At 36.4% G+C, this 26,914-nt stretch overlaps 1 protein-coding gene across 1 annotated transcript in view; it reads right to left on the reverse strand.

The window, feature by feature from the left end:
- Pld1 (phospholipase D1) overlaps positions 1-26,914 on the reverse strand; it is a 200,727-nt gene that overhangs the window by 20,811 nt on the left and 153,002 nt on the right. Inside the window, exons 22-23 of the mRNA XM_026395005.2 lie at positions 14,077-14,190; positions 11,990-12,039 (exon numbers count right to left, since the gene is read on the reverse strand). Coding sequence (XP_026250790.1) covers positions 11,990-12,039; positions 14,077-14,190 — 164 coding nt within the window. The remainder of the gene's footprint in view (positions 1-11,989; positions 12,040-14,076; positions 14,191-26,914) is intronic.

The raw sequence follows: 26,914 nt of genomic DNA on the forward strand, positions 1-26,914 counted from the left end.
ATTGGAAAGATGCTTCACCTCCTCTCCGCAGTCTCCTCTTTTCCAGGAGGGAGGAGCATTTCCTCTTTGAAGCCTCTCATGCCCATAAAATTCCTGGAAAATGTTACTACTATAATATGTAGTTTTTACAAATATTTGTTTATTCTTCTATTTCTCTTTTAACAGTATGGGAACTAGTCTGACACATCTTGGTATGCTCATCCTTGCTAAGAAAAGTGGAATAAATGAGTGCAAGGGTCAATAGGTAAAATATTCAAGTGGCAGATAATATTTCAGCTTTGGAGTTTTCTGTATCATCTACAGCTGGCTTTTAACCTAAAATTGAAAATGTTAATGAACAAACCAACTTTTTAATGGAATCACTGAACAAATCCTTTGCTAAAATAAGTATTTTTTTGTAGTAATTCCCCACTTGAAAATCACAGTGAACAACACAAGAGGCCAGCAGTTTTTGGTGTGCAGAAGAACCACCCCTGTGGGACTTATTAAAAGCAGATTCCTATGACACTGCCCCGAATTTTGATTCAGCAAAAATCATCAGTAAGACACTATCTTTGAACAACATCGCTACTGAGTTTTGGCATTTATAGATTTAAGATTAATAGTGCACATTAAGAAAATAATAGATCATGACCAAGTGCGATATGTTCCAGAGACACAAGTCTGCTCAATGTGAGGAAATGCATTAAAACAAGATTATCTTCCTTTGACAATCTAGGGGGAAGATCACATAATCATCTCAACAGATGCAGAAAACCTTTTGAGACAATCTAGCATCCATTCCTCATAAAAACAGTGAGGTAGAAAAAGATGCATACATACCTATATGCTTTTAAATGTATAAGATGTAAATAATAGATGTATATGTGTGTGTGTGTTATATAATCAATACAATTTAATTTTGTCTTGGAAACATCAGTTAATGTAGCTAGTCAAGAGAAATCATAAGAAATAAGCTAATCACTCATTTGCAGATATGATCATAGTATACCCAGAGAACCAATGATAAAATGATCTTAAACAATGAAATGATTAATTATGGTAACAGAATATAAATTGATATATAGAAACCAGTAGCTTTCATACATACAAATGATAACCATTTAGAGACTCACAAACAGAACTTCATTTATATAGGTTCCTACAAAGATAAAATACTTAAAGATAAATTTAACAGGATATGTGTAAAAATTTAGGAAGAAAAATTTAAAAGACTCTCAAGACAGAAGAATAGACAAATGCAAAGCCACCCCTTGTTCTGGGATAGAACTATTCAACACTGAAAGATGTTGACTTTTCCCAGGTTCATTTATATATTTAAGGTAATCACAATACAAATACCAACATTTTTAATGGAGTTAGACAATATGATATCATAGTTCATGAGGAAAAATATATATGCAAGAATAACTTAGAAATTTTTAAAGAAAAGCTATGAGGAGACATTAGCTCTATCAGATATGAACACATGCTATAAAGTCTGTATAATTCAATAGTGCAGAACTGGTACATAAATAGATAAGCCAGTGGATGAACTAGAAAGTCCAAAAATAGACCAAAGTGTAGGTGGAAATTTTGTGTATGATGAAAGCAGAATCTCAAGTGACCAGGACAGGACATTCAAGTAAGAGGTGCCAATACAATGGAAAAGCCACTTGAAAAAGGTAAAACTCCAAGAATTCCATTAAGAATAAATTCCAAATGCGCTGATTCATAGTGGGATAGGGAGAGGGAGTATGGGAAGAACAGACAAACTCTAGATAGGGCAGAAGGGTTGGAGGGGAAGGGAGAGGGCATGGGGTTAGAAATGCTGGTGAAACGTGATGATCATTATTATCCAAAGTACATGTATGAAGACACAAATTGGTGTGAATATACTTTGTATACAACCAGAGATATGAAAAATTGTGCTCTCTCTATATAATAAAAATTGTAATGCATTCTGCTGTCATATATAAATAAACAAAAGAATAAATTCCAAATGGATCAGAAATGGAAATGTAATCATATGAAATCAGACAAAAAGAAGAAAACAAGAGTGAATTCCTTTACAATCCAAGTGAAGGGAAGGCTTTTTACTATCCAGTGGCAGTAAAAGATTGATGATTGATAATGTTAACTGGATTACATGAGAATATATTTGCATGACAGAAAACACCACAGGAAAAAACCAAGGGCAAAATGCAAACATGAGAGAAAGTATTTGCAAAAAAAATGATATGTATACATATATATACACATATACATATAACATATTATATATATATACATATACATACATATATATATATATATCAATCAGATAAAGTGTAAGAGTTCTTAAGTTGTAAGTTCTTTATAACATATGAAAGACTTGAATTGAAGGGGAAGAAAACCAAAATCTTGATAGAAAGATGGGCAAGAGATATAACTAAGTAATTCACACAGACAAAAAATACATGTGAAAAGATATTCACCCTTAGTCAAAATAATAGAAATGCAAATTAAAACTACACTGAGAAACCATTTCTTACTTATGAGATTGGCAAAAATGAATGAATGGATGGATGGATAAATGAATGAAGTGGAAGAACATATTCTGCTGGGGAGACTAGGCTGGAACAGGCTCTGTCATATATTGGTGATAGGAACGCTAATTCCTAGAGGGTCACCTGGCGATATTTGACAAAGCTACCTAGTAATTCCACTCTAGAAATTTACCCTAAAGATATACCTACAACAAATAAGAAAACATATGCACAAAGTTATTCATTGTTCAGTCCTGACTATTGAAAGTGTACAATTTGTTTGTAATTGAGAAATATAGAAAACATTCTAAATGTCCATATATAGTGGAGATATGGAGTAAACCATGGCAAATCCACACTTGGGAGACTCTGCAAAAGTGAAAAGGAATGAAGATCTCCGTGAATTGACATTAAAGTGACTCCAAAATCATTTTGCCCCTCCCCCCAACTAAAATGACTAAAGGACCATTTCAGATTAAGGGAAAATAAGGGTCAAGGGCAACCAAGTGCTACACATGATTGTGAGCAGAACACACCCCCAGAAAACAAAACCTTTCTTCCTCTTCTGCTTGAAGAAGATTAGTGGGACAGTTGGCAAAATTCTGGTAAGGGCTATAGGCTAGGTAATAGTATTACATTAATGTTAGTTTCATTTATTTCAGTAATTGAACTATAGCTGATTAGGAAAGTGTCCTTGTTTTCTCAGAAACAGTATTTAGGGGAAAAGGAACATCCTTGCTACAACTTATTGCAAAATGGTGCAGAGTAAAGAAGCAAACAAAATCCTATTAAAATATAGATCTACTGGGAGAAAGCAATAAAGCAAAGGGGGTGATAAGCTAACGTTTGGGAAATGAGGATGAAGAGTCCTGAAAACGGTTCTACAAGTCCAAAATTATTTCAGAATTACTTTTTTTATATTAGGTAATACTTATTAGCTGTTATCAACCTGAAGGTCTAAGACATGTCATAGTGTGTGGCTTTCTGAGGCACAGGGATGCACCATCCTACAGGAAGCCTAGGGAGTATCAGTAAAGTACCAGAGATCACCCTGCCTATAGCCCAGGCCGACCTCCCACTCACCTTCACCTATACAGTAACTCTGATGCAATGATAAAACCTTCATTTCTTTGTGAAAAATGACCCTCAAAAGAATGCTAATGGTACCAGCCACAAGGTCTAAAAGAAAGATAATGGCTGCTAGCCAGAAAGTGGACCATTTTGGTCTGTCCAATGCAAGAGGGGGCACCCATCAATAGCATGAAAGAATTCACTGTGTGCTCTCTGTAGACAGAAGAAAAAATAAAATTGAGAACCAGTACTTTATTATTTGAAAAAAATTGACTCTATATGTAATAGGTACAAAGTTGGTGATGTAAACTTGTGATTCAAGAATATAATTGAGGAAACAAATGCCTTTTGAAGAAAATGCTTCCAACAGATGGAAAAGAATCAGGGATGTTTCCAAATTATACATCCTGGAGCTATTTGAGAATTTGGAGACTTATACAGGTTCCAGGACATAACTGTTATTAAAATTGGTGCACATGTACTTTGAAAGAAGTTCAACATGATAAACTCTTAACATTTATAAAGAAATTTTGTGAAAGGACATCAAAAGTGAAAAAAAAAAACACAGGCTTTTGTTGTTTAAAAACTCGTGGCACTCAGTATATGTTCATTTCTAATCTTGATTTAATACCTCTGGCCTTTATGTTAAATTATATTAACTTGGCTGCTTAAACGCTGTAATTCATAACAGTTATAAAAATGGTAAAGAAATGATTTAAACTAAACATTAAATCCTGGAGTCTGGAGTATCAGATAATTATACACTAATAGCAACTGGATTTCTTTCCAGGAATTTTAACGTACTCAGAGCAGCTGTTTTGTTATTCTAGGTAGTTGAAACAGTAGAGAACTCTATTTCTCTATCCAATTAGAGATTAGCTAGTTCATGTCTTTAACACCTACTACACATTTGCAAAAGCAAAACCAATAATATAAGCTTGTACTTCAGAAAGGGGCATTATGTAATTAATCTTTTCTGTGTTTAGAATATGAAGTTTTCCCCACTGAGATGCCTTCTTTTGACTTGCTCCCAGGGTTCTTGGAAATCTCTTCACAATCAGGCTTACCATTGAACTTGAGTCTTGTGCTAAAATCCAATTTATTTCCCCTGAGTGGCAAAGGCAGGAAAAGGGTCCAGAGCCAAAGAAAATGCTTTATTATAAGCCCAGGACATTTTTATGGCTGAGAAACTAAATAATAAGCTTGTTTTGATTTTTTATTCTTCTCTAACCTCATCTTGCATTTTTTACAAGACATTACCAGCCAGGACTGAGTGACTTTCCCAATTCCACTTTATCAATATGTCTTTTATAGATTTACTCATTCACTGTCATTTAAATAGAGATAGAGATAATGTTCTGGCAAATCTTCTTTGTCCTGGAAACAATTATATGCAACACGTGGAAAGTATTTGTCATTGGTGGTATATATATCTAATGTCTCAAGTTGTTTTGTAAAGATTGTGGATGGAGCAGACCATCAGTGAAAAACTACTAAACATTAAATATCAATATATGAATGTGTGTTTGCATAAAATAAATGTACTGAAAGTTTAAGTCATTAGTTTGAAAGCTTCCAAATCACTTAAAAATTCATAAAATATAAATTTTGTCAAGAAATTATTCCATAAAATTCATTCTTTAAAAATGTTCCATTCAAGCTGGGGTTGCAGCTCAGTAGTAAAGTGTTTGCCTAGCATGCACAAGGTCCTGGGCTTCAGCCCCTGTATAGCAAAAAAAAAATTAAAATAAAATAAAATGTACCATTTAGTACATTAAAAAAAGGTGTATTCACAAAGTTGTGGAATCATCAATGCTTCCTAATTTTAAAACCTTTTGTCACCCCCCCATGCCCATTTTATTAGCATTTTTTCCCATTCCATACTCTCCCTAGACTCTGGCAACCATTAATCCACTTCCTGTTCCCATGGATTTGTCTATTAAAGACATTTCATAAATATGGGATCATATAATATGTGGCTTTTTGTGCCTGGCTTCTTTCACTTAATGTAATGTTTTGCAGGTTGATTCATAATGTAGACTGTATCAATACATTTCTTTCTATACCTGAATAGTACTGTAGGATTACTGGGTGTAGATATACCACATTTTGTTATACATTCATCAGTTAATGGACATTGGATTGTTTCTACCTCAGCTATTCAATGCAGGTTTTGTGTAGATGTATGATTTCAGTACCCTTTAGTATATACTTAAGAGAACTGCTGGGTTATATGGATATCTATGTTTAATTTTTGAGGAGCCACCAAATTATTTTCCAAAGAGGATACAGCATTTTGCATTCCCAACAGCAATGTATGAGGGTTCCACCATTTCCAAACCCACACCAAGATTTTTTTTTTATTATTTTAAACACTCTGGTGGGTATGAAAGGGTGAAGTTCTATCTCATTGTGGTTTTCATTAGAATCTCCCTAGTGACAATTAGTATATTTTCATGTGTTTATTGGCCATCTATATAATCTTCTTTTTAAAAAAAATGTCTATTTAGATTGTTTTTCCATTTTAAAACTGAGTTATTTTTTCATTTTACTATTGAATTTAAGAATTCTTTATATGTTCTGAACACTAATCTCTTATCATATATCTGATTTGCAAACATTTTCCTCATTCTATGGGTTACTTAATTTTCTAACAGTGTTCATCAGAGCACAGAAGCTCTTGTGTTTCATCTAGTTTTACCTATTTGCTTGGGTTTTTGGTAAAAAAAAATCTAAGAAACCATTGCTTAACCAAGTTTAAAATGATATATGCCTGTTTTCCTCTAGAAGATTTGAAGTGTTAAGGTTTTGATCCATTTTGAATTAATTTTTGTATATTGTTTGAGGTGTTCAGCTTCCCTCTCTCTCAATCTTTTCAGTTGTTCCAATACTGATTGTTGAAAAAACAATTCTCAAAAAAAAAAAAAAAGAAAGAAAAAAACAATTCTAAGAAACTATTCCAATGAATTCTTGATACCCTTGTTGAAACCAATGGCTTATTTCTGAAGTCTCAATTCAATTCCATTGATCTATATGTCTAACCTTATATCAACAATATACTGTTTTTACTACTTGTTCTAGGCTTGTAGAAAATTTTTTAAATAAAAAATATGGGTTTTCCAATTCATTCTTATAGTCGTTTTGGCTATGCTAAATGCCTTGAAATTCCACATAAATTTTAGGACTAGTTGTCAGTCTTTGCAACAAGGCAGCTGTGATTTTTGACAGTAATAGTGCTGAATCTTATAGATCAATTTGGAGAGTACTGCCATCTTAACAATGTTAGGTCTTCTATTTCAGCTAATTCACCCAATTATAGAAACAAGTTGATTTTTGTATATTCATCTTGTATGCTGCAACACAAAATAGACTGATTTATTACCTTTAATTGCATGAGTATGTGTGAATTCTTTAGGATTTTTCTGCCTACAAGAGTGTGCCATTTGTGAAAAGATTGTTTTACTCCTGTTTTTCCTCCCTATCCCTTTTTCAGAATTTATTTTTCTTATCCAATGGCCTTGGTTAAAACTTCCATTTTAATGTTTGACAAGAGTGGCCATTCTCATCTTGTTACTGATCACGGGGTGAAAGCTTTCAGTCTTTCTCCACTTAAGTATGATGCCTGATGTTGGTATTTGAAAATCCCCCTTTATGAGGTTGAAGCAGTTCTCATCCATTCCTAAGTTGTTTTCTTATTTGTTTTTCATCATGAAAGAATTTTAGATTTTGTCAAATACTTTTCTGTGTCTAACAAGATGGTCATATGTGGTCTCTGTCCTTTATTCTGTTCCCACTGTGTACTATACTGATTTACTTTCAGATGTAAAACCAACCATTCATAGGGTAAACCCCATTTGATCATGATTCATAATCCTTTTTATATTGCCTGATTCGGCTTAGTAATATCACTGAGGAGTTCTGTGTTTGTATCTTAAGGAATATTGGTTCCTGTCTTTCTTTTCTTGGAATGATTTTGGTATTGGGCAATACTTGTCTATCTTTTTAGGGAAAAGTCTGTGAAGGATGAAGACTGATTCTTTTATGGATGGTAGAAATCACCAGCAAAACTGTCTGGGCCTGAGCTTTTTAGAAACATGTTGATTGCAAAGTCATTTTTTTTTTACTTGTTTTAGGTTTACTTGGAGTTTCAGTTTGTTCTAGAATCAGATTTGGTATTTTGTGTCTGTGGTGGTTAGTTCTATATATCATCTTGATTGGGCTAGGGATACCTAGATTAAATATTATTTTGGGGGGTGTCTATGAGAGGGTTTCTGATGAGATTAGCACTGAAGTCAGTAAATTCATTAAAGTAAATTTCCTTTCCCATTGTTGGTGGGCACAATTCAATCCATCGAGGGCTTGGACAGAACAAAGGGCAGATGAAGGAGGAATTCACCCCTTTTGCTTTCTACCTGTCTACTTTAGATGGGATATTGGCCTTCTTTTGCTCTTGAACTGGGATTTGTACCATTGGCCCCTCTGGCTCTTAGATCTCCAAACTTGGACTGAAATCATACCAATGGCTTTCAGGAATCTTCTATCCCACAGACAGCAGACTGGGACTTTTCAGTTTCCATAGTCATGTCAGCCCATTCCTCATAATAGACACACCTCCCCTCCATCTTCTTTTTTTTCTCTCTCTCTCTCTCTACACACACACACACACACACACACACACACACACATGCACACACTCTCTCTTCTCTCTCAGTTCAGTTTTTCTAGAGAACTCTGGCTAATACAATGTCTTCAGAGGAACTTTTCCATCTATTTAGTTTAACTAATTTGTTAGCATATAATGATTCAGAGTATTCTCTTTTATTTTTATAAGATCTACTGTTCTCTTATTTCCTGATTTAGATAATTTGAATTTTCTGTCTTTTTTTACTTAGTCTAGTTAAAGATTTGCTAACTTTTAAATTTTTTTCAAAGAATCAATTTTTGGTCTTGCTGATTTTCTCTATTGTTTTTCTATTTTCTTATTAGTCTTCCTTCCAATCTTCATTATTTCTTTCATTCTGCTTGCTTTGGATTTAGTTTGCTCTTTTTTATATTGTTTCTTAAGATGTGGGTTTAGATTATTGATTTGAGGTTTTTCTTCTTTTTAAGATAATTGCTTTTAGCTATATATTTCTAAACCTTGCTTTAACTTTGTCTCATAAATTTTGATGTGTTTTCATTTTCATTCACCACAAAATATTTCTTGTCAGTCGTTTACAATATCTTCTTTGATTCTTTCATTATTTGGAAGTGTGTTATTCCCTATCTATTTGTAAATTTCCAAAATCTCCTTTTATTGTTTATAATTTCATTCCATTATGGCATTATAATATACTTTATATGATTTCTTAAATTCCTGGAACTAGTGAGTCTCTTATATTTTATTGAGGAGCTGTGAGGGGAGCATGCATTTTTATAATGCTGCCTTGGGCTTCACTTTCTCTTTGTACCAGGGCCTTAAGACCTGCGGAGGTAAGAATTTAGAGTGTTCTCAAGTCTTCCCTGAGCATGGGCATAGCCTTGGGCACGCATACATATGCACAGCTTTTTAGATTCCCAGGAGTATGTTACAGCTTCCTGATGCCCACTATGGGATTCTCCCTCCCCAGGTTTCCCTTTTAAGTTTTTAGCTTCTTGTTTGCTCAGCTGTTATCACTGTCTCAGGAAGCTGTGATGTTAAATAATTGTTGCTGCTTGTTTTGATAAATATCTAGGTCAAAGGTTATTTGCACTGAGCACATTGAGCCAGAGAAATAAATGCAAGTCCTTTGAATGATGGTGTAAAGGGAACTTCCAAACAGGTCAGTTAATGACAATGCTCTGAGCACTGTCAGGGTAGGGGCCCTTGACACTGACTTGCACCCTGACCACCGGTGTGTAGGCTCCTGGTTTTTGCCATGATTGAGAACCTGTTGGTTCTGAAGATTGCTGTGGAGTTGAGAAGAAGTTTTTACCAACATGCAGCTGGTTTTCTTGATTAAACACTCTTGGATTTTTACAAGCTTTTGGTTAACTTCTAGGATCTGGGAAGTTGATTGCAAAGATTTCTGTTAATGTTTTTGTTGTTTTTAATGGAGGAGTATATTTTTGGAGATCTTTACTCTGCCACTCCTGCTGATGTCCTAATTTCATAATTTTAAGTTAAATCTATACGTACTTGGAAGGTTTAAGGTTTTTCTCCCACGTTCCAGTACATCATTGAGTGTCCACATTTAGGAGGCTGCCAGTGTAATGTATAATCCCCGCCTTAAGACTCAGTTAAGGTTTATACATATCTGGAGGTCATATCACCTGGCATCACATGGCTATGACGGCTCCTTCTGTCTTCCAGATTTCCTTGTGGCATCTCCATTCTCTCAGGTAAGTGAGATCCAAACTCTACCCACAAGCCCCATTTTTCTATCACCGCATCTCTCTGGCCTATAACAGTCCCCTTTACCTCCCTCCCTCACAGGAAGTGAGAATGCATATAAACACCACTTGGTGAGTGTTGCCTCTTTCCTTTTGCGTGGCCACCTAGGTTTTCATAATCAAGACCCAACTGATCTATACATCAGATAAGCTGGGTTCTGACTCCAGTTTAGTTCTGTGAAATCTTTTCTGCCTATTGTGTCCAAAGCTATCTGTGGGCTGTGTGTGGACTACAACACGCATCGAAGCCTAATGAATATAGAATCTGGTGTCTGGGAACTTGCAGTGGATACTTCCTCTGGTTGACTGCCTAGACACATTGTAAGCCCTATGCAGCTCTGCTTGGTCCCACACAGCACTGGGGATGGGGTGACCTGCTGTAGCTGCACAGCCTCTCTGAGATGCCTGTGACCTGCCAAGATGCCAATCAACCTGTGGACTGCAAGACATCATGAAGCAAGACTCCATGCTTGAAACCTTATCCCTGCTTTTGATGTATCTCTTAAATAATCCATGAGAGCTATTTTCTAATTGTCTAGCTCCATCTCTTGTGTAGACTGGACCTATCAGGGGCTCTACCTTTTTGAAACTATCTTTCCAACTTTATCTTTTATTCTTCACTAATTATTCTAGATTTTAATTTCTTAGGAGGCTTACACCCTCCTTGGCAGGAAGAAAAACCCCCAATGAGGTGCTGGCCGCCTCCCCATACCATTGCACAAATTTATAGAATATTATTGAATTATCCACTATGGGATGAACTTACAGTTAGTTCAAGGAGATATAAATAAGTAAACTCCATGTAATATACTGTAGTGGAGAACTATATATAAGGATCAATTAAGAAGACATCTGAATTCCTCAGAAAACTTGGAATGGAACTACCATTTGACCCAGTTTACCCACTCCTTGGCATATTCCCAGAGGACTTAAAATCAGCATATTACAGTGACGTGGCCCCATCAATGTTTAAAGCTACTCAATTCACAATAGCTAAGATATGGAACCAATCTAGGTGCCCTTCAACAGATGAATGGATAAGGAAAATGTGGTACACACACACAATGGAATATTAGTCAGCCATAAAGAAGAATGAAATTATGGCATTTGCCAGTAAATGGATATAACTGGAGATTATCATGCTAACTGAAATAAGCCAGTTTCAAAAAACCAAAGACTGAATGTTCATTCTGATATGCAGATGCTAACTCACAACAGGTGGAGGAGAGTGAAGGTTCACCAGATTGGACGGTGGGGGGGGGGTGGAGGGAAGGGAGAGTGGATGGAAATGGGAAAGTCAGTAGTAGAATGAATAGGAGGTAACTTTCCTCTGTTTATATATGAATACACAACCAGAGAAATTCCACATCATGTACGACCACAAAAATGTGAAGTTATACTCCATGTATGTGTGTCAAAATACATTCTAATGCATGTATAACTAAAAAGAACAAGCAAAAACTTTAAAAAAGAAGACACCTGAAAATATGCCTTTTAAAAGCAGGCTTTCTTTGCTAAATACAAGAATATGTTGGGAGAACCCTGAGACTTCTGCTGCATACATAAGATGCAGTAAATATGTCTTGACCTTAGAGCATTTATTTCCCCAATTTTGAAGCAGGAGTGACCCCTGTCCTGATTTCTTTCTAAGACTGAGGTAGACAATGAGCAGAGAATACACATGAGAAGTGCCTTACAAATTTCAGATATTGTTAAGGCAAAATTACTATAAATATACAAATAAAATTATATGGACATTCTCATTTTTTATTACCTATGCATCTCAAGCATCTGTATTGGAACATTGGTTTGGGCAGGTTAATAAAAATAAATAATTGACCTCAGCTGATCATTTTGTAGAGAAATTTTTGTGACTAGAATTCTAAAAACTCGGTGAAAGCATTTGTGATTACTGATAATTCATCCTCACACTTAATATTACAGATAGTTTCATGCTTCATAAAAACAATCCTGGAGGGAAAAGAAAAGCAGTTACTTACGCTCTGTTTTTAACTGTCCAAGGATGGAATTTTCTCCTCTGCACATGGTTCTGAAAGTATGCAAAGAAATAATTATGGAGGTTTCAAAACAACCAATTCCGACTGCAGTATGTGTGGGTATAATCCCAATCCAAGTACAAACAGAACAAGTGCTTCTATGAGAAGGTGCCTACATGTTTTAAAGCTAAACACAGGTGAACATTGCTTTTGTAATGTAACTAATTGGACAAAGCAGTTTTGAGGTGGATAAATGGAAGTTATAAAATTAAAGTTAGATTTCACAAAGAGAAGCTATTTTTTAAAAGATGAGTTATAAATGAACTTTCCCTCTTCTAAATTTGGTGACAGAAAAGATAAATCCAGCATGCCTCAATAGATAAGAATACTGAAGAGTATCACATTGCTTTCCAAGGTGAAAAGTTTGAACCATTGGCAGAGTGATTTAGGAATTCAGCAAACTATTACATTACGTTGTCTCCATAAACTCAACAAAAGCCCTTAAACGTAAAAACAAAACCAGACTTATCTGACTCTGCTTATGATTTTGTTTCTCAAGACTCTGATAACAGTTGATGAATTATACAGACTGAAAAAAAATTCTATGCTCCATCTGCTTGCTCTATGAAAGTAATTAAAAATACAGTTATGCCTGGGAAATGCTGATATTATTAAAGATGATGCCAGCAAATAGAGATGTTTTTGCATAATAAAAGGTTATAGTTTGGGTTCTGAACAAGAGCCAAACATGTATTCCATTCAGCTGGTTCAAACTGAAGAAAACAGTCATAGGAAATAATTACAACTGACAATATTCCAAAAATAATATTAGAATGGCAAATGAAGCAGATGAAATCCAATTAAACATTATGTCAGTGACTTAAATACTTGAATAGCTTTATGTGTCATGCTGTAAATCAGATAACATTAGAAATGGCAAATCTTCAATCTGAGTATATAGGCCAATATAGTTCAAGTTCTCTCACACTGTAACTAGGCAAAATGACCCCAGGGGAAACAGATCCTTACTTATGACCCTGGGAGATAGATGCAATGGCAGAAAACTCTAGTGCATTCAGATTGTGCATGCAGAGCAATTTGACCTACACTTTGAACACTTCTTGGATTTACAAATCCACTTCTTGGATTACAAAGTGCGAGATCTTATTTGCCCCTTCCAACCCTCTAGAAGGTTGAACTAGAAAGGAGAGAAACTAAAGGTGGTTTGAAAAAACAAGAACTATTTAAAGAAGATACCCAGGTTCTCGTCTTTGTTGTGACTTATCACCAGGGTGATCTGTCCTGTGTGGGACTCTTGTGTGTCAGGTCCAAGCTCATGCTCAGGAGCCATATTCATATCCAGGCCTGTCCACTTACTCACCTTTTGGCTTCAATCTCTTTCCCAGTTAAGTGACCCAAGGGGAAGCTTGGGGCTGCTCTCTATCACCTTCTATGCTGCCAACCCCTAGGCACTTCCCAATCATCTGACAACGTTCCGCTGGCAAGTCTAAAGACTCCGGGGAACCCAAATGTCCCTCTTAGAGTGAATATGGAAACTGGATTTTCAAAATACCAAGTGTAGGAGTCACCACTTTCTGTAGAATTTTAGCAGAGATGTGGTAGATGGAGAAAATAGAATTAAAATTCTTTAAGATAGGAATTTCCATTTCCTAAGAGATTATTATTACCAAGTTTCCTGGGAGACATGCTACATAACTAAATACACTCTAATCATACTCATATCATTTTAGGTATTTAATTTTATGGTTTTTCTCTATTACTGAAAAAATATGGCTTAAAGATAATTTTTAACAACATTATATATACACGAAATATATACTATCACATATATATGAGAAGTGATAAATATGAAAAAGCACTAATATTTTCATTCTTTCTACTTTGTATCCTAAGCCCACCATGTACAATTTTAGGCTGCATTTGAATTTTATCAACAGGCTAAGATTTGGAAGTAAGATAGTGCCCCTTTGTTCAATGTGAAGAACACTGCCATCACCAGCAGCCTGGCAGCAGCAAGCCATGCGCAAAGTAACTGAAAGCTTGAAACAGACTACTGAGAATTCGGGCACCTGTAGTTGAAGTGCATTATTGCCTGCAGAGCATTTCCTCCACCTGTTGAAATGTCTCCTTCAAACCCTGGCAGAAGAGGTATCACCACATACACTCGGTATCTCTGGCCTTCCCTGCAAAATCAGATGAACAGAAGCTCATTAACAAAAAAAAAAAAAAAAAAAAGGGACAGAGTATAGTTGAAAATGACAGCCAAGCCAAGCAGTTCATATTTTTTTTTAAAAGACTGAGTGAATGGTTTCCCAAAACCAGTCTACACATTCCAGGGCTTGGGGGTGCTGTTGGATTGGAGAAGAGAAGCTACATCCAGGTGACTAATCTGTAACTTGAACAACAAGCTGAATTTGGCAGTAAGGTGAGAACTCTTATCTCTTGCTCTCTACAGCACCATCCTTTGTAAGACAAAATTTAGTGTAAGAAAGATTTGCTTGACATCAGAACATCTTAGAAATGATTATCTCCCAAATTAAGAAGTGAATTTTAACTCTGGATAAGAAAATACCTAGACTGTAGCCTTTGAATCACCTCTTTTAAAATCCCCTGTTAGCTGGGTGTGGTAGTGCATTCCTGTCATCCCAGCGGTTTGGGAGGCTGACTCAGAAGGATTAAGAGTTAAAAGCCAGCCTCGTCAATTTAACGAGACCCTAAGCAATTCAATAAGACCCTGTCTCTAAATAAAATATAAGAAATGGACTGGGGATGTGGCTCAGTGGATAAGCTCCCTGGGTTCAATCACTGGTACCAAAAATAAAAACAACAACAAAAGCAAAAAACCCCTGTTATCCTTGATGGGTAAAAATCACAGACTCTGGGACAGTAGTCCTCTGTGTTTCTCCTTTACTAACAAAGCAAGAAAACTTTTTTCCTTTAGCTAAAAAAAAAAAAAAAAAAAAAAAAGTAAGAAAGAAAGAAAAGAAAAAGAAAAAAAGAGAAAAGGAAGAAAAAAAAGGACTTCCTTCCATCCCATGGAAGTGGGGTATGGGGAGTGGGTTATAACAAAGTTTAGAAAAAGGTGTTATCACAGTGTACATGTGTATAACATTATATCCATAGCATCCATAGTACTTAGCTCAGAGCCTAGAAAACAGTAGATATTCATTTGCCAATTAACTGAATTCCCACAACGCAGATCTCAGGGGCAAAAAGACACACTAGATTCAGTCTATCTTCCAATGTAGAAGTCCTCATTGTGAAGGAACTTTAAAGTTCCGTTGCAAAATGTTACTGTAGGCTCTTTAAGACTCTGGAGTGACTGTTTACTTTTAAGTTCTCTGCACATGAAACACAACATTTTTGGCTCATTCTATCAAATGATTAATGACACCTTTGAAGGAAAAGGAATCTACTTAATGACAATAGAAGAAGAAAATGTGGCTGTTTTGACATGCATCCAGAAATTCAGAAATTTGGAAAGTTACATTCTAATAGGTACCACTTATTTGGAACACCAAACTGTTAAGTCCTTGTCTCCCTTTGGAAGCTATATAAGAACAGAAACTCCAGAAATGAAGGTGGTATCTCTTGTGCTCCATGAACCTTATTCACCCAGAGGTGTTGAATACAGTTCAAGTCTGATCCTATTTAAACTTTTCATAAATACACAATTTCTAAAGCTCATTTTCTTGTGAACAACTAAAGTTTTCTTTCATGTGAATATTATTGCTACTCTGAGGGTTCCGATTTCATGGTGCTGTCTCTGAATGCTGAGGTAGGCATTAGGGCAGAAGTGACTGTCAACAGAACGGAATTTGGAGGCCTGGGAGCTTGGCTGCAGAGTTGAGAAACAAGGAATTTTAAGTAGGTTGTTGCAGTGGCATGGATTAATCACTAGATGGCAAACACAGTTTGAGTTGCAAAGAAAACATTGAAATAAAACGTAAACTGTCCAAGTTCTCTGCTTGATAAGGATAAAAAGCACACATCTCTAACTGGCAAAAGGACAGTGAAAAAGAACACAAAGAACACCCAAGCTCTTTTCCTGCAGCCAGCACTTAAGGTCAGACGAACTCAACTGGGCATTTAAGAATTGACACCATTTGACCTTAGCTGCTTTTCCAGAATCATCCTTCCATACACACCTCACCCCAGTGATGGGAGGCTACGGTCCTTTGCTCAGAGAGGCACCTCCCTACTGATGAGGCAGGTTCATCAGCAATCTGCCTCCAATGAACCCAACTTCTTCAAAGCTACCTGAGAGGCTGCTCTCTTTGTCAAGCCACCTGGATCTTCAGTCACATTGGGTTACTCTGGCTTCTGTGCTCCCACAGCACAAGGTCAAAGAAGTCGATTCAGTACCCTTTCTGCCTCACCCAGCAGAGACATGCACTGCTGCCCAGGCTGTGGGACAAGCTTTTTTGAAGCAGAGAAGAATGTGCACCTGGCTTTCTACTCCAGGCAGTGCCCAGTGCAGCACCCTTGACTTCAGCATGCACTCAGTTATGTTGGCCTTGGGAGGATCGGGTCAGGTTGGAAGAATGTGTGGTTCTAGGGAAGCCTCTGGAGGGAAAGAGGTTAAGCTCCATGGGACTTTTTTCTTTAAATTGCATTGCATTTGAATATTTTATTGTGGTAAACTATAACACAGAATTTGCCATTTTATCCACTTTATCAGTGTACCATTAATTTCCAAGCACCACTCATTGCTTTTGCAACGTTGTACAGCCATCACAACCATTTCCAAAACATTTCCATCATCCCAAACAGAAACTCTGTAGCTATTAGATGATAATTTCCCCACTTCCCTTCCCCACAGCCCCTGGTAACCTTGAATTACTTTCTGTCTTTATGAATTTGCCTATTCCAGATTTTGCATATAAGCGTAGTAGTACTTGCCCTTTTGGGTCCAACTAATTTAACTCAAGAGAACATTCTCATGCCTCACCCATGATGCAGCATGTGTCACAATATTTTTCCTTTTCATGTTTGAGTAACATTCCATGCTATGTAGCATGCTCCCCTGTTGATGGGAACTTGGGTAATTTCTACCTTCCGGCTGTTGTGAGTATTGCTGTTATCAATATTGGCGAACAGTATCTGAGTCCTGGTTTTCCGTTCTTTTCAGTATATATTTATGAATGTTGGTTCATTTGGTTACATTATGCTTAGGCTTTGAGGAATCTCCAAATAAATGACACTTTCCAATGAGAAACATATGCTCGTAGGACAAAATTTAAGATATAGTGAAAAAAAATACTCTTTCATTCCTATGTCCCCAGCCCTGTTTAATATAATACATAAGCCCCTGTTTCCCCTCCCTGAGGGCAATTCCAATTTCCTCCATATTCTTTTAGAAATAGTGTATAAATTTACTATATATATTCTTTCCTTTCACACTAATGTTAGAATATTATAAACGCTTTTCTGAAAGTTATTTTTATTACTTAAAAATGTGTTGGGAACTCCTTCCACATCAGAACATAGTTTTTAATAGGAACATAGTATGCTACCGAATATCTTGTACCTTAATATATAAGCCACTCCTCTATTGATAGACATTTAAATTGTTTCTAATTCTTTTGCCATTTGAAATAACTGCTTTGAGATATATATATATATATATACTGACTCATATAAGTAATTTTTCATGCTTATTGGAAAAATCCTAGAAGTGGTACTTGATCTTTGTGAAGCTGTTTGTAAGACAGTTTCACTTTATCCTTGTGTCTTTTAAAAGCAAAAATGTCATGAAAAATGGAGCTCTCATATGTAGAATGTTAACTATGTCCTAAAAATTCTATAAAACATTCTTGCAAACTGTTGTTCATAAGAATCAGAATATTCACATTTTCTTCTTTTTAGGACTTGTTTAGCTTCAGATCATATCAGGCCTCTGCTGTTTATAATGCAGTTATTTATAATTTCTCCCCATTTTTTGGTACTGGGGATTGAACCCAGAGTGCTTAACCACTAAGACATTTCCAGAGCTTTTTATTTTTTTTATTTTGAGACAGGGTCTTGCTAAGTTACCTAGGGCCTCGCTAAGTTGCTAAGGCTGGTTTGGAACTTGTGATCTTCCTGCCTCAGCCTTCTGAATTGCTGGGATTACAAGCATGTACCTCGGTGCCTGGCTAACAGATAAAAATTTTAAACCACCATGTCCCAGGTTTTTAATTCAGCAAAATTGCAGAGGTGCATTAAAATAGGTTGGAAATCATAATCTAGAGCTCTTATAGTATCACATTAACATTAATTACACTAATTAATGTCATAATTCTGTTAATAATATCATAATTATATTCTTATAATTATACATTATATACTATATTTTTTTATAGGCATTCCACTTCTGGAATGATACGACAAAATGGGTTAAACTAACCAGCAGAAACTAGATTTTCATTGCTGTCAAAAAAAAAAAAAAGAAAGAAAGAAAGAAAAAGAGCTCTAGAATTTCAAACCATAAACCTCTGGTTGAAGGAAAGCCAGAAAAGAGGACTTTCTGTGTGGCACTATGTCCAGTTTGCCTCCCTGATCCCATCCACAGAGTTGCAGCTGCTAGTCTCCTAAATCACTGCATCCTCATGGCACTGGGATTGTGCAAACAACAGCGCTCTGCTTAGGCTCAGGACCGGAGCCCCTAATGTGCAAAAGTGTTTATGATCCTAAAAGCAAGTCAAGAGCCGGTGGGCAATAAGCCACAAGTAACTATGCACCAAGTGGGCAACTGCTTCATCCACTTGAGTTTAGAACAATTTTGTAAAATTGTACTCTCAGGCTTCTTGTTAAAATATGTCTTTCTTTAGAAATTCACTAGCTCTCATGGTTACAAGTTAAGAGCTAAAAATTGGAAATAAATGTTCAATAAAAGATGATTAACTATGATATAGCTACTCACTGGAATGATCATCTTGCAGCCACTAAAAATGACCTGGGGTTGTGGCTCAGTGGTAGAGCACTTGCCTAGCACGTGTGAGGCACTGGGTTTCATCCTCAGCACCACATAAAAACAAGTAAATAAAATAAAGATATTCTGTCCATCTATAACTAAAAATATATTTTTTTCTTAAAATGAGCATGATGATGGATCAGTAGCAAAATAGTTCTGAGCTGTGTTAACAATGGCCCCCATGCAAAGTTACAATGATAAGACAGTGTGATCGTGGCAGTTAATACCATGAACGATTTCCCTCCAGGTGTGTTAACTTCCCAGTTCTGGGCCTGGAGCTCTGAAGCAGGCCTTGCTTCTAGGGTGGCACCCTCATCAAGCAACCTAGCCACAAAAATGTCAACCTTCTAGACTTTGGGAAGTAGCAGGAGATTCTCTGAGCTGAAGATGCAGGGAAAAAAGGTAAAGGGTGAGATAGTGTAGAGATTCTATCCTATCACCTCAGGCAGAGTTCCGGGGAAAACAGAACCCCATTCCCTGAGGATATGAGAACCAGGAGAAGCTAAGCCTTTCTTCCAGGTGAAGCCCAGACAAAATCAAAGAGCACAGCCCACCAGCTCATGTGATTTGGCAGCCTACAGGAGATGGGGCACAAAGGCAGCTCTGAAAGGAGAAGGCAGAAGTCCTTGAGCGACATTAAGCAGGTGCCAGAATAAATCTGAGAGATCAGTGCCAAGATCTGAAAGTCCCTTCCGGGAGATCCACAGGTCCTTAGCATCTACACCAAGGATGGGGGTGGGGGAGGTGGGAGGCAGCGGCAGCACCCTCACTGACAGAATGCAGAGCAGAGATAATGAGAAGTCACTGAATCTGGCCACTTTTATCAAGAATGCCTAAAGGAAATTTCCTCTAATTGTGTGGAAATAGGGCCTGAGCTGAACATTCATGTAAGTTATAGGGACAAAAAAAAAAAAAAGAGGTGATTCAACAGAAAATGGAAATATATATATATCAATATGGACAAAAAAAAAAGAAAACAGACAAAGTGATTTTTTTAGGGTGGTTATTGTGTGGATTTTTTAAAGTTAATATTTTCTAAGTCTTGTGATTGCTGTAATGCTGCTTGCACCTTTAAAAGCAGAGAAACAATTCCCCATGTAGATGGGTCACCGTGGTGACAGGCCTCTACATCCCTTTGTTGGTGTCTCCTGTCAAACCATCTCCTCCTCCACCCCTCACCCCCCCCATCCCTGTGCAGCATGAATAGCAGTGAGGAGAAGCTGGATCCACTCACAATTGAGTCTCAGGATCTGTAAGAAAACCCCAAGGGAGCTCAATGTGTCTCTATAGTGGCGAGATACGTTCTTTTTTTTTTTTGAGAATTAAGATTTATAGGTCATATTTCATTACTTAGACTCAAGAGCTGCTATGAATTCTCTCATTGTCATAGACATTGCAGCAATGAACACCTTCAGAAACCAGAAAAAACCATGGTTAGCGTTTTTCTCTTGGGAGAACTTTATACCAGAGTGGTATCAGCTATGTTGGACTTGCATCAGTGATTTGGGACATAACCCTTTGATTTTATGATTGGAAAATCTTTTAAAATGCAGTAAATCTTTCTGGGTTTCAGTGTTCTCATCCGTACTTGAGGGAGTTGGCTAAAACCATTGCTAGTCCACTAGAAATGCTGGCCTCATTTAGCACTGACTTTACATATTAAAATGTGTGACTTTATCGACTATGATGTATTATATGCTGTGCACAGACATTTTTTTTTTCACTGTCTTTTGAAATGGCAAGCTTTAGAGTGTAAGAATGTTGGGGGATGCTGGGTTAGTCCAGCATGTTTGACTTAGGCTTCACCTTGGACTTGATAACTTTTGGCAGACATATCCCTAGCGGCCCTCAACTAAGATTCTACAAAACCTTTTATTAAACCCAGTTTGGCCCAGCAGTTTTGATTCTCTCCTCTCTCTCTTTAAAGAGTTTATCCCTTCCTTTCTCTCTCTGCCAGAGTATGTACTCAGCTCAGAATTATTGCTGGCCCCTGCCCTGTGCTAATTTTTTTCATCTTTCTATCTGCTGAGATGATCATTTGTATAATTTTTGGAATAGAATAAAAACACTAAGTGATCTAAATCAAAAGTTCTCCTGTCATGATCTGTTGTCATCTGTGCCCCAATGTAACCTCTTTAGGAATGTTATCAGAGCTTAAAAGATATCCCACAAGAAAAAAATGTGAAGCTAGCAACTAGTATAGTTAAAATGTTTTTTAATTCTTTTGATAATAACTGCAGTTTAAATTTCTTTAAGATAGTGCTTCTGTAACATGCCCAACAGGTCTTTTCAGTTTGGGACAAAATTATAGGATGTGGAAATTATGGGATATAGATGTTCTTTAAACCTAAGAGATTTTTAAAATCTATCAAGCAATTACCTTAAAAAATAAAACACTGATCTGATTTTAAAATATTGAGATAAAATCTCTCTCTCATAGATTTCCGGGAAGCTTAACAATAGAGAATTTCTATGTTCCTTGACAGGAAAGAAGTTTTTTTTTGTTTTTTAATTTACAGGTGAAAAGTATAAACTGAAGATCTAGTTTGCAGCTAGCTGTTCCCATTCCATAGCCATATGACTTGGGGGAGGTTAACAAACGTCACCTGGCTTCAGCTGCCTCATCTGTAGAATGGGGATAATTCTGCATCCAACCTTTATTCAAGATTAGATGAAGCAAGACATGTCAAGCACCTATTATACGGAAAGACTCAAAAACAATTTGGTAACATTTCTATTTAATTAACAACCAGTGATTACAATTAGGAAGCTTCCAAGAACAACAAAGTGTATAGTGTCTAACATTAAAACAAAATTGAACTCATGCTTCAGAATACCTTTTACCTTATAATTTTGGGGAGTGTATTATCAAATCAATGATGGGGAAATCCAAAAATGGACTCTGAGGAATGATCTGCTATAATTTCAGACAGGACACATCTCAACTGAAGTGGGATGTCACTCAGTGGTAGAGAGCTTGCCCAGAATGCACAAGGCCCTGGGTTATATCCCCAGCAACACAAGTGTTTCCATCACATTCCTACACCTGCACAAGAGCCAGAGGTAAGAAACCAAAGCAAGGTTTTCTTATTCTTCATATCCACTCAAGGATTTAAAACAAATAATAATTAAAGATCTCTTTAATTAAAACATTTCTGTTTCTAGCCTAATTATTAATTCTGATTCAAATGTTGCTAATCTTTATTTGCATCAGCAGTGCAAAACATATTTCCAGATGATAAATGTCCTGGAATTATGATAATTTCTTTCATTTGATACTTAACAATTTACAGACTACGTTCATGTATCTTCATATGTATGATATTATCATTCTCTTTGTTGGTGAAGAAACAGAGTGTTTGAAAAACAACCAGATACACTCAAAATGTCACATATCTGTGGATAACAGAGTTGGAGAGAACCTAGGTCTCCAAATATGTGACACCCCAATAATTTTAGATTCCTTAGAGGGTATTCCTCAGACTTCCTACTTATGGGCAAACCGTAGCTCTTTCACAGTTACAAGAACCATGGCGGGATTTGAGCAATTTTAACAACTAAATATTTTTCATAGAGCTTAATAATGTATTTTAAAATGCAATTTACTATAAAAACACAGAGACATTAAGTGCTAATTTCATTGTATATGTCAACTTTTTGGTGATCACAATATGAAATATACTGTCACACTTCCCGACTTTCTACCAGTGCAGAAAAATGATACGCGTCAAGTTTCTTTAAGTAAAGATCTGAGATTATCCTCAGAAGCCATTTGTTCATGGCACACAGTGTTTTTAAAATGTTTCTATCTGGATCAGCTGGCCCTGTTCTGTCTTTTGACTTATTCAAACATAGGATGAAACAGTTGATTTTAGATAATGGGTTAGATTTCCCCTTCCTGACTTCCAGTCTCATTTGAGCTATCTAAGATGGATTTGAAGTGGATGGGGAGCTGGTCTCAACTCTAAGACTCTTTTCCTTATTTGATCAGACATGTTTTCTGTAGTGATTTCCCTGATGCTCTTAGTTCAAACTCTGGGTCATGGATCAGAACAGGGAGGCTTTGTAAAAACCAGTTTCTATAAAGAATTATGGCTATCAAGAAGGAACCAGAAGGAAGTGAGGGGAGCGAAAAAATTGCTTAAGGGAACTGGTGTGAGTCTAGATTCCAACACTGACAGAAAAAGAAAGACTCAGACCAGTTGAGGGATTTGGCAACATAAGATTCGGGTGGGAGGGACCTGGAAGAGGATCTGCATTCCTTGGTCAGGCCTGGCTGACTGCTGTCATTTCCCTCTGTCTGCTATGTGCTGTAGTGGATTCTTCAACAGCCAAAATTATACTTGTTGCTAAGAATGTGACTTTGGCAGGGAATTTCTGTCTCAGAAGAGCAGAAAACAGAGAACTCTATGAGAGAAGAGGGGGTAAGCTTGGAGATGACATGTCCAGACCTCTAATTAGTGAAAAGGAGATATCCCACTGCAGGTAGCCAGCAGGATGAGCTTTAAAACTCGGCTTTGACCTTGCCTAAGAATTACAAGCTCACAGCATTCAAGATATTAAGTGAAAAAATGTTTTACAGTGGCAATTACCACAGAAGAGGAACAATACTGTGAAAATGAAGAGAAAAGGAGAAAATGTGTTTTCATGGTGTGTGTGTGTGCGTCCACTGAAAATCTGCATGTGTAAGACTTGTGCCAGTTTGAAATTGTTAAAGAAAGTGAGACTGTTGAGAAATCAGAGCTTGATAACATACAACTAATTTGAAATAGGATGCACTCATATCCAATTTTCTACAAGGAAAGTTTGAAGTTGCCAGTCTTTAATGTGCCCTGTGAACCTCCAAGCATGAGATATCATCTACAACTTACCATACTCTTTCATCACAGAATTTTTTTTCTTTCAGGAGCAGCTCTTGGGATTAGAAAATGTTTTAAAGTTCCTTCCCACCCTGAAATGCTAGCATTTTATGATTTTCGAAGAAGTCCAGATTTTTAGAGACAAATTAATATGGCAAAGAAAAATATTCTTTCAGGCTCCCAAACCCTTAAAAACAAATTTCACTGGTTCTCATTATACCACACACTTATAGGGAAATAATAATAACTCAAGTGCCTCTTTCTCTACTTATTAGCTGATTACAGTTCCAGAATTCATGATGTGCTGCTCAGCTCAATGAACTCATTTGTCAGCTTAATGTATGTCTGTGACTAACTCTAATTTCCTAACATTTTTTCTTTACCAAATGTGCTTCATAAATAAAGCAGATGCACCTGCATCAACAAAATGCAAGAGTTGATAGAAAAATAATGCAAATTTATAAATTAAACATAAATTACCCCATAAAATTGGAAAGCTGGCAAGAATGCAAGAAATCTCTGGATGTACATGGATGTTTAACTATAAACAAGGCTGTTTTTAAGTCATTTCAGAAATAGATCCTATGGGGAATCTCTTTTAAAAGCATATGAGAAGGCAAGGCATAAAGGTCACCTTTAAAACACAGGCCACCATTAATATTTATAGCTGTGTCTGGCTCTTCTAGATGAGACAAAACAATCGTAGTCATGTCCTGCAGTCATCTTTGGAGCATTATAAAATTCAGGTGACTGCACCCCTCTTCCTGGAAATTATGGTACAGTAAGCTTAGAGTTGAGTCTAGCTCTTTGTAATTTTGTAAAGGTCCAAAGGTGATCTCAATGAGCAGTCAAGGGTAAGATCCACTATGCACCCTGTAGTATGGGGTGGATACTATAGTTGCTGCCTATAACCCCTCACCGTAGGATCAACCCAGCCAACCACTCAGCTGCTAAGAGGTTGGCCTCTGACTTTCTCCAGTTGTTGCCCTCCATAGGCCAAAGGGACCTGCCTCACTCAAGGTTGTCCCCTTGGGGTCAGCCTGCATCTAATGAGTGGTCAAAGTGGGGGAAAAAAACAGAGGACCAATCCACTTGCCTACGTAAATAACTAACCGCTTATGAATTAGGGTTACATGGCGTTGGGGAGTCACTGGGTCAAAAAAGTGCGAGGATGGGCTCAAAGCTGGTTTTGCCTAAGGCTGTTAGTGGCCTAGACAATTCATACAACCTCCTGAATCTCAATTTTTAATTCTTAAAATGGGAGCAGCAATGAGAAAAACAGCAATGGCTATATAACCTACTATCATGATTATTTGTGAAGATTCAGCAAGATCATGCTGAAATATAAACTACGAATCATATAAAATATTGAGAGTTAGTTATATTTTTAAGCTAAAAATAACCACATAATATATGAAAGAAAGTTATCAAGGTACAACACGACAGTAGAAGTAAAAAAAATGTTTTAATCCCCAAATATGTATAAATACATATGTATTTATAACATGTTTAATTAATTTCTTCACTGATGCATTCAATGACTTAAACTAATGAAACAAATGGTTTTGCTTTCTTATGCTGCTACTTTTACATAGAGCTAAAATCAGCCATATAAAGAAATACTCTCAGATACTAAGACAATTCAAGATCTTTTCAACAAGTAAAGCTGGGACAACTCCACATCCACAGGCAAAGAAATGAAGATGAACCCCTAATTCACACCATATACACAAAATAATTCAAAATGAATCAAAGATATATAAGCTAAAACTACAAAGTTATAAGAAGAAAACAGGCATAAATTTTCATGATCCTGATTATTCTTTTTAAAAATATTTTTTAGTTTTACATGGACATAATATCTTTATTTTGATTATTTGTTTTATTTTCTTTTTAGTTGTAGATGGACACAATGCCTTTATTTTATTTTATTTTTTCAGTTTTATGTGGTGCCAAAGATCAAACCCAGTGCCTCACACATGCTAGGCAAGTGTTCTACCCCTGAGCCACAACCCTGGCCCCTGTTTATTTATTTTTATGTGGTACTAAGGATTGAAACCAGTGCCTCACCTATGCAAGGTAAGTGCTCTGCTACTGAGCCACAACCCCATTGATCATTCTTAGAAAATAAAAAAATGATAACTTGGGCTTCATCAATATTAAAATGTCTATGTTTCAAACAATATCATCAAGAAAGTAAAAAAAAAACCCCATGGAATGGGAAAAAATACTTGAAAATCATGTATCCTATATTGGACTTGTATTTAGAATATTTAAAGAACTGGCAATTCCACAATAAAAAGTCAAATAACTCAATAAAAATGGGCAAGATAGCTGTGTAATACGTATATGGTCAATAAACACAAAAAGATGCTTAACATCATTAATCATTAGAGAAATTCAAATTAAAACTGTATTGGGATGCTATTTCATACCTACTAGAATAACTATAATGGAAAGAGAGATAATAAGAATTTATAATGATATAGCGAAATTGAAGCTCATACACTGTAGGAATGTAAAGTGGTATAGCTGCTTTGGAAGATGGTCTGCCAGTTCCTTAAAATGTCAGAGAGTTACCATTATGACCCAGCAATTTTACCCCTAGAGAAACAAAAACATATTTGCATAAAACCACTAAAGGTGTCTCAGACATGCAGAAGTGAGACCACAATGAGGGGAGGGGGAAGCAAAAGAAAAAGGGGGGAAAGGGAATCCCATAAAAAATCGAAGAGAGAGTGGAGTAGAAGAAGGAGGGAAGAGGGTCAGAAAAGTGAAAAATGTTGGAATGAATCTGACCGAACTCTTCTATGTACGTAATGTACATACCACAGTGAATCTCTAAAACAAAGCAAAAGAAAAAGCCTAGTACAGAACATCTATAACAATGTTATTCATGGCAGCCAAATGGACAAATAAAATGTGTTATATCCATAGAATGAAATAGTAGCTGGCAATAAAAAGAGATGAAAACACTGATACGTTATGACATAGATGAGCTATAAGAAATCACTCATAAAAGACAATATATTAAATGATTCCATTTATAGGAAATGCTCATGTTGGCACATCTACAAAAAACAAAAGTAGATT

Source organism: Urocitellus parryii, chromosome 2 (genome assembly GCF_045843805.1).
Source record: "Urocitellus parryii isolate mUroPar1 chromosome 2, mUroPar1.hap1, whole genome shotgun sequence".
In the NCBI taxonomy this organism is placed as follows: Eukaryota; Metazoa; Chordata; class Mammalia; order Rodentia; family Sciuridae; genus Urocitellus; species Urocitellus parryii.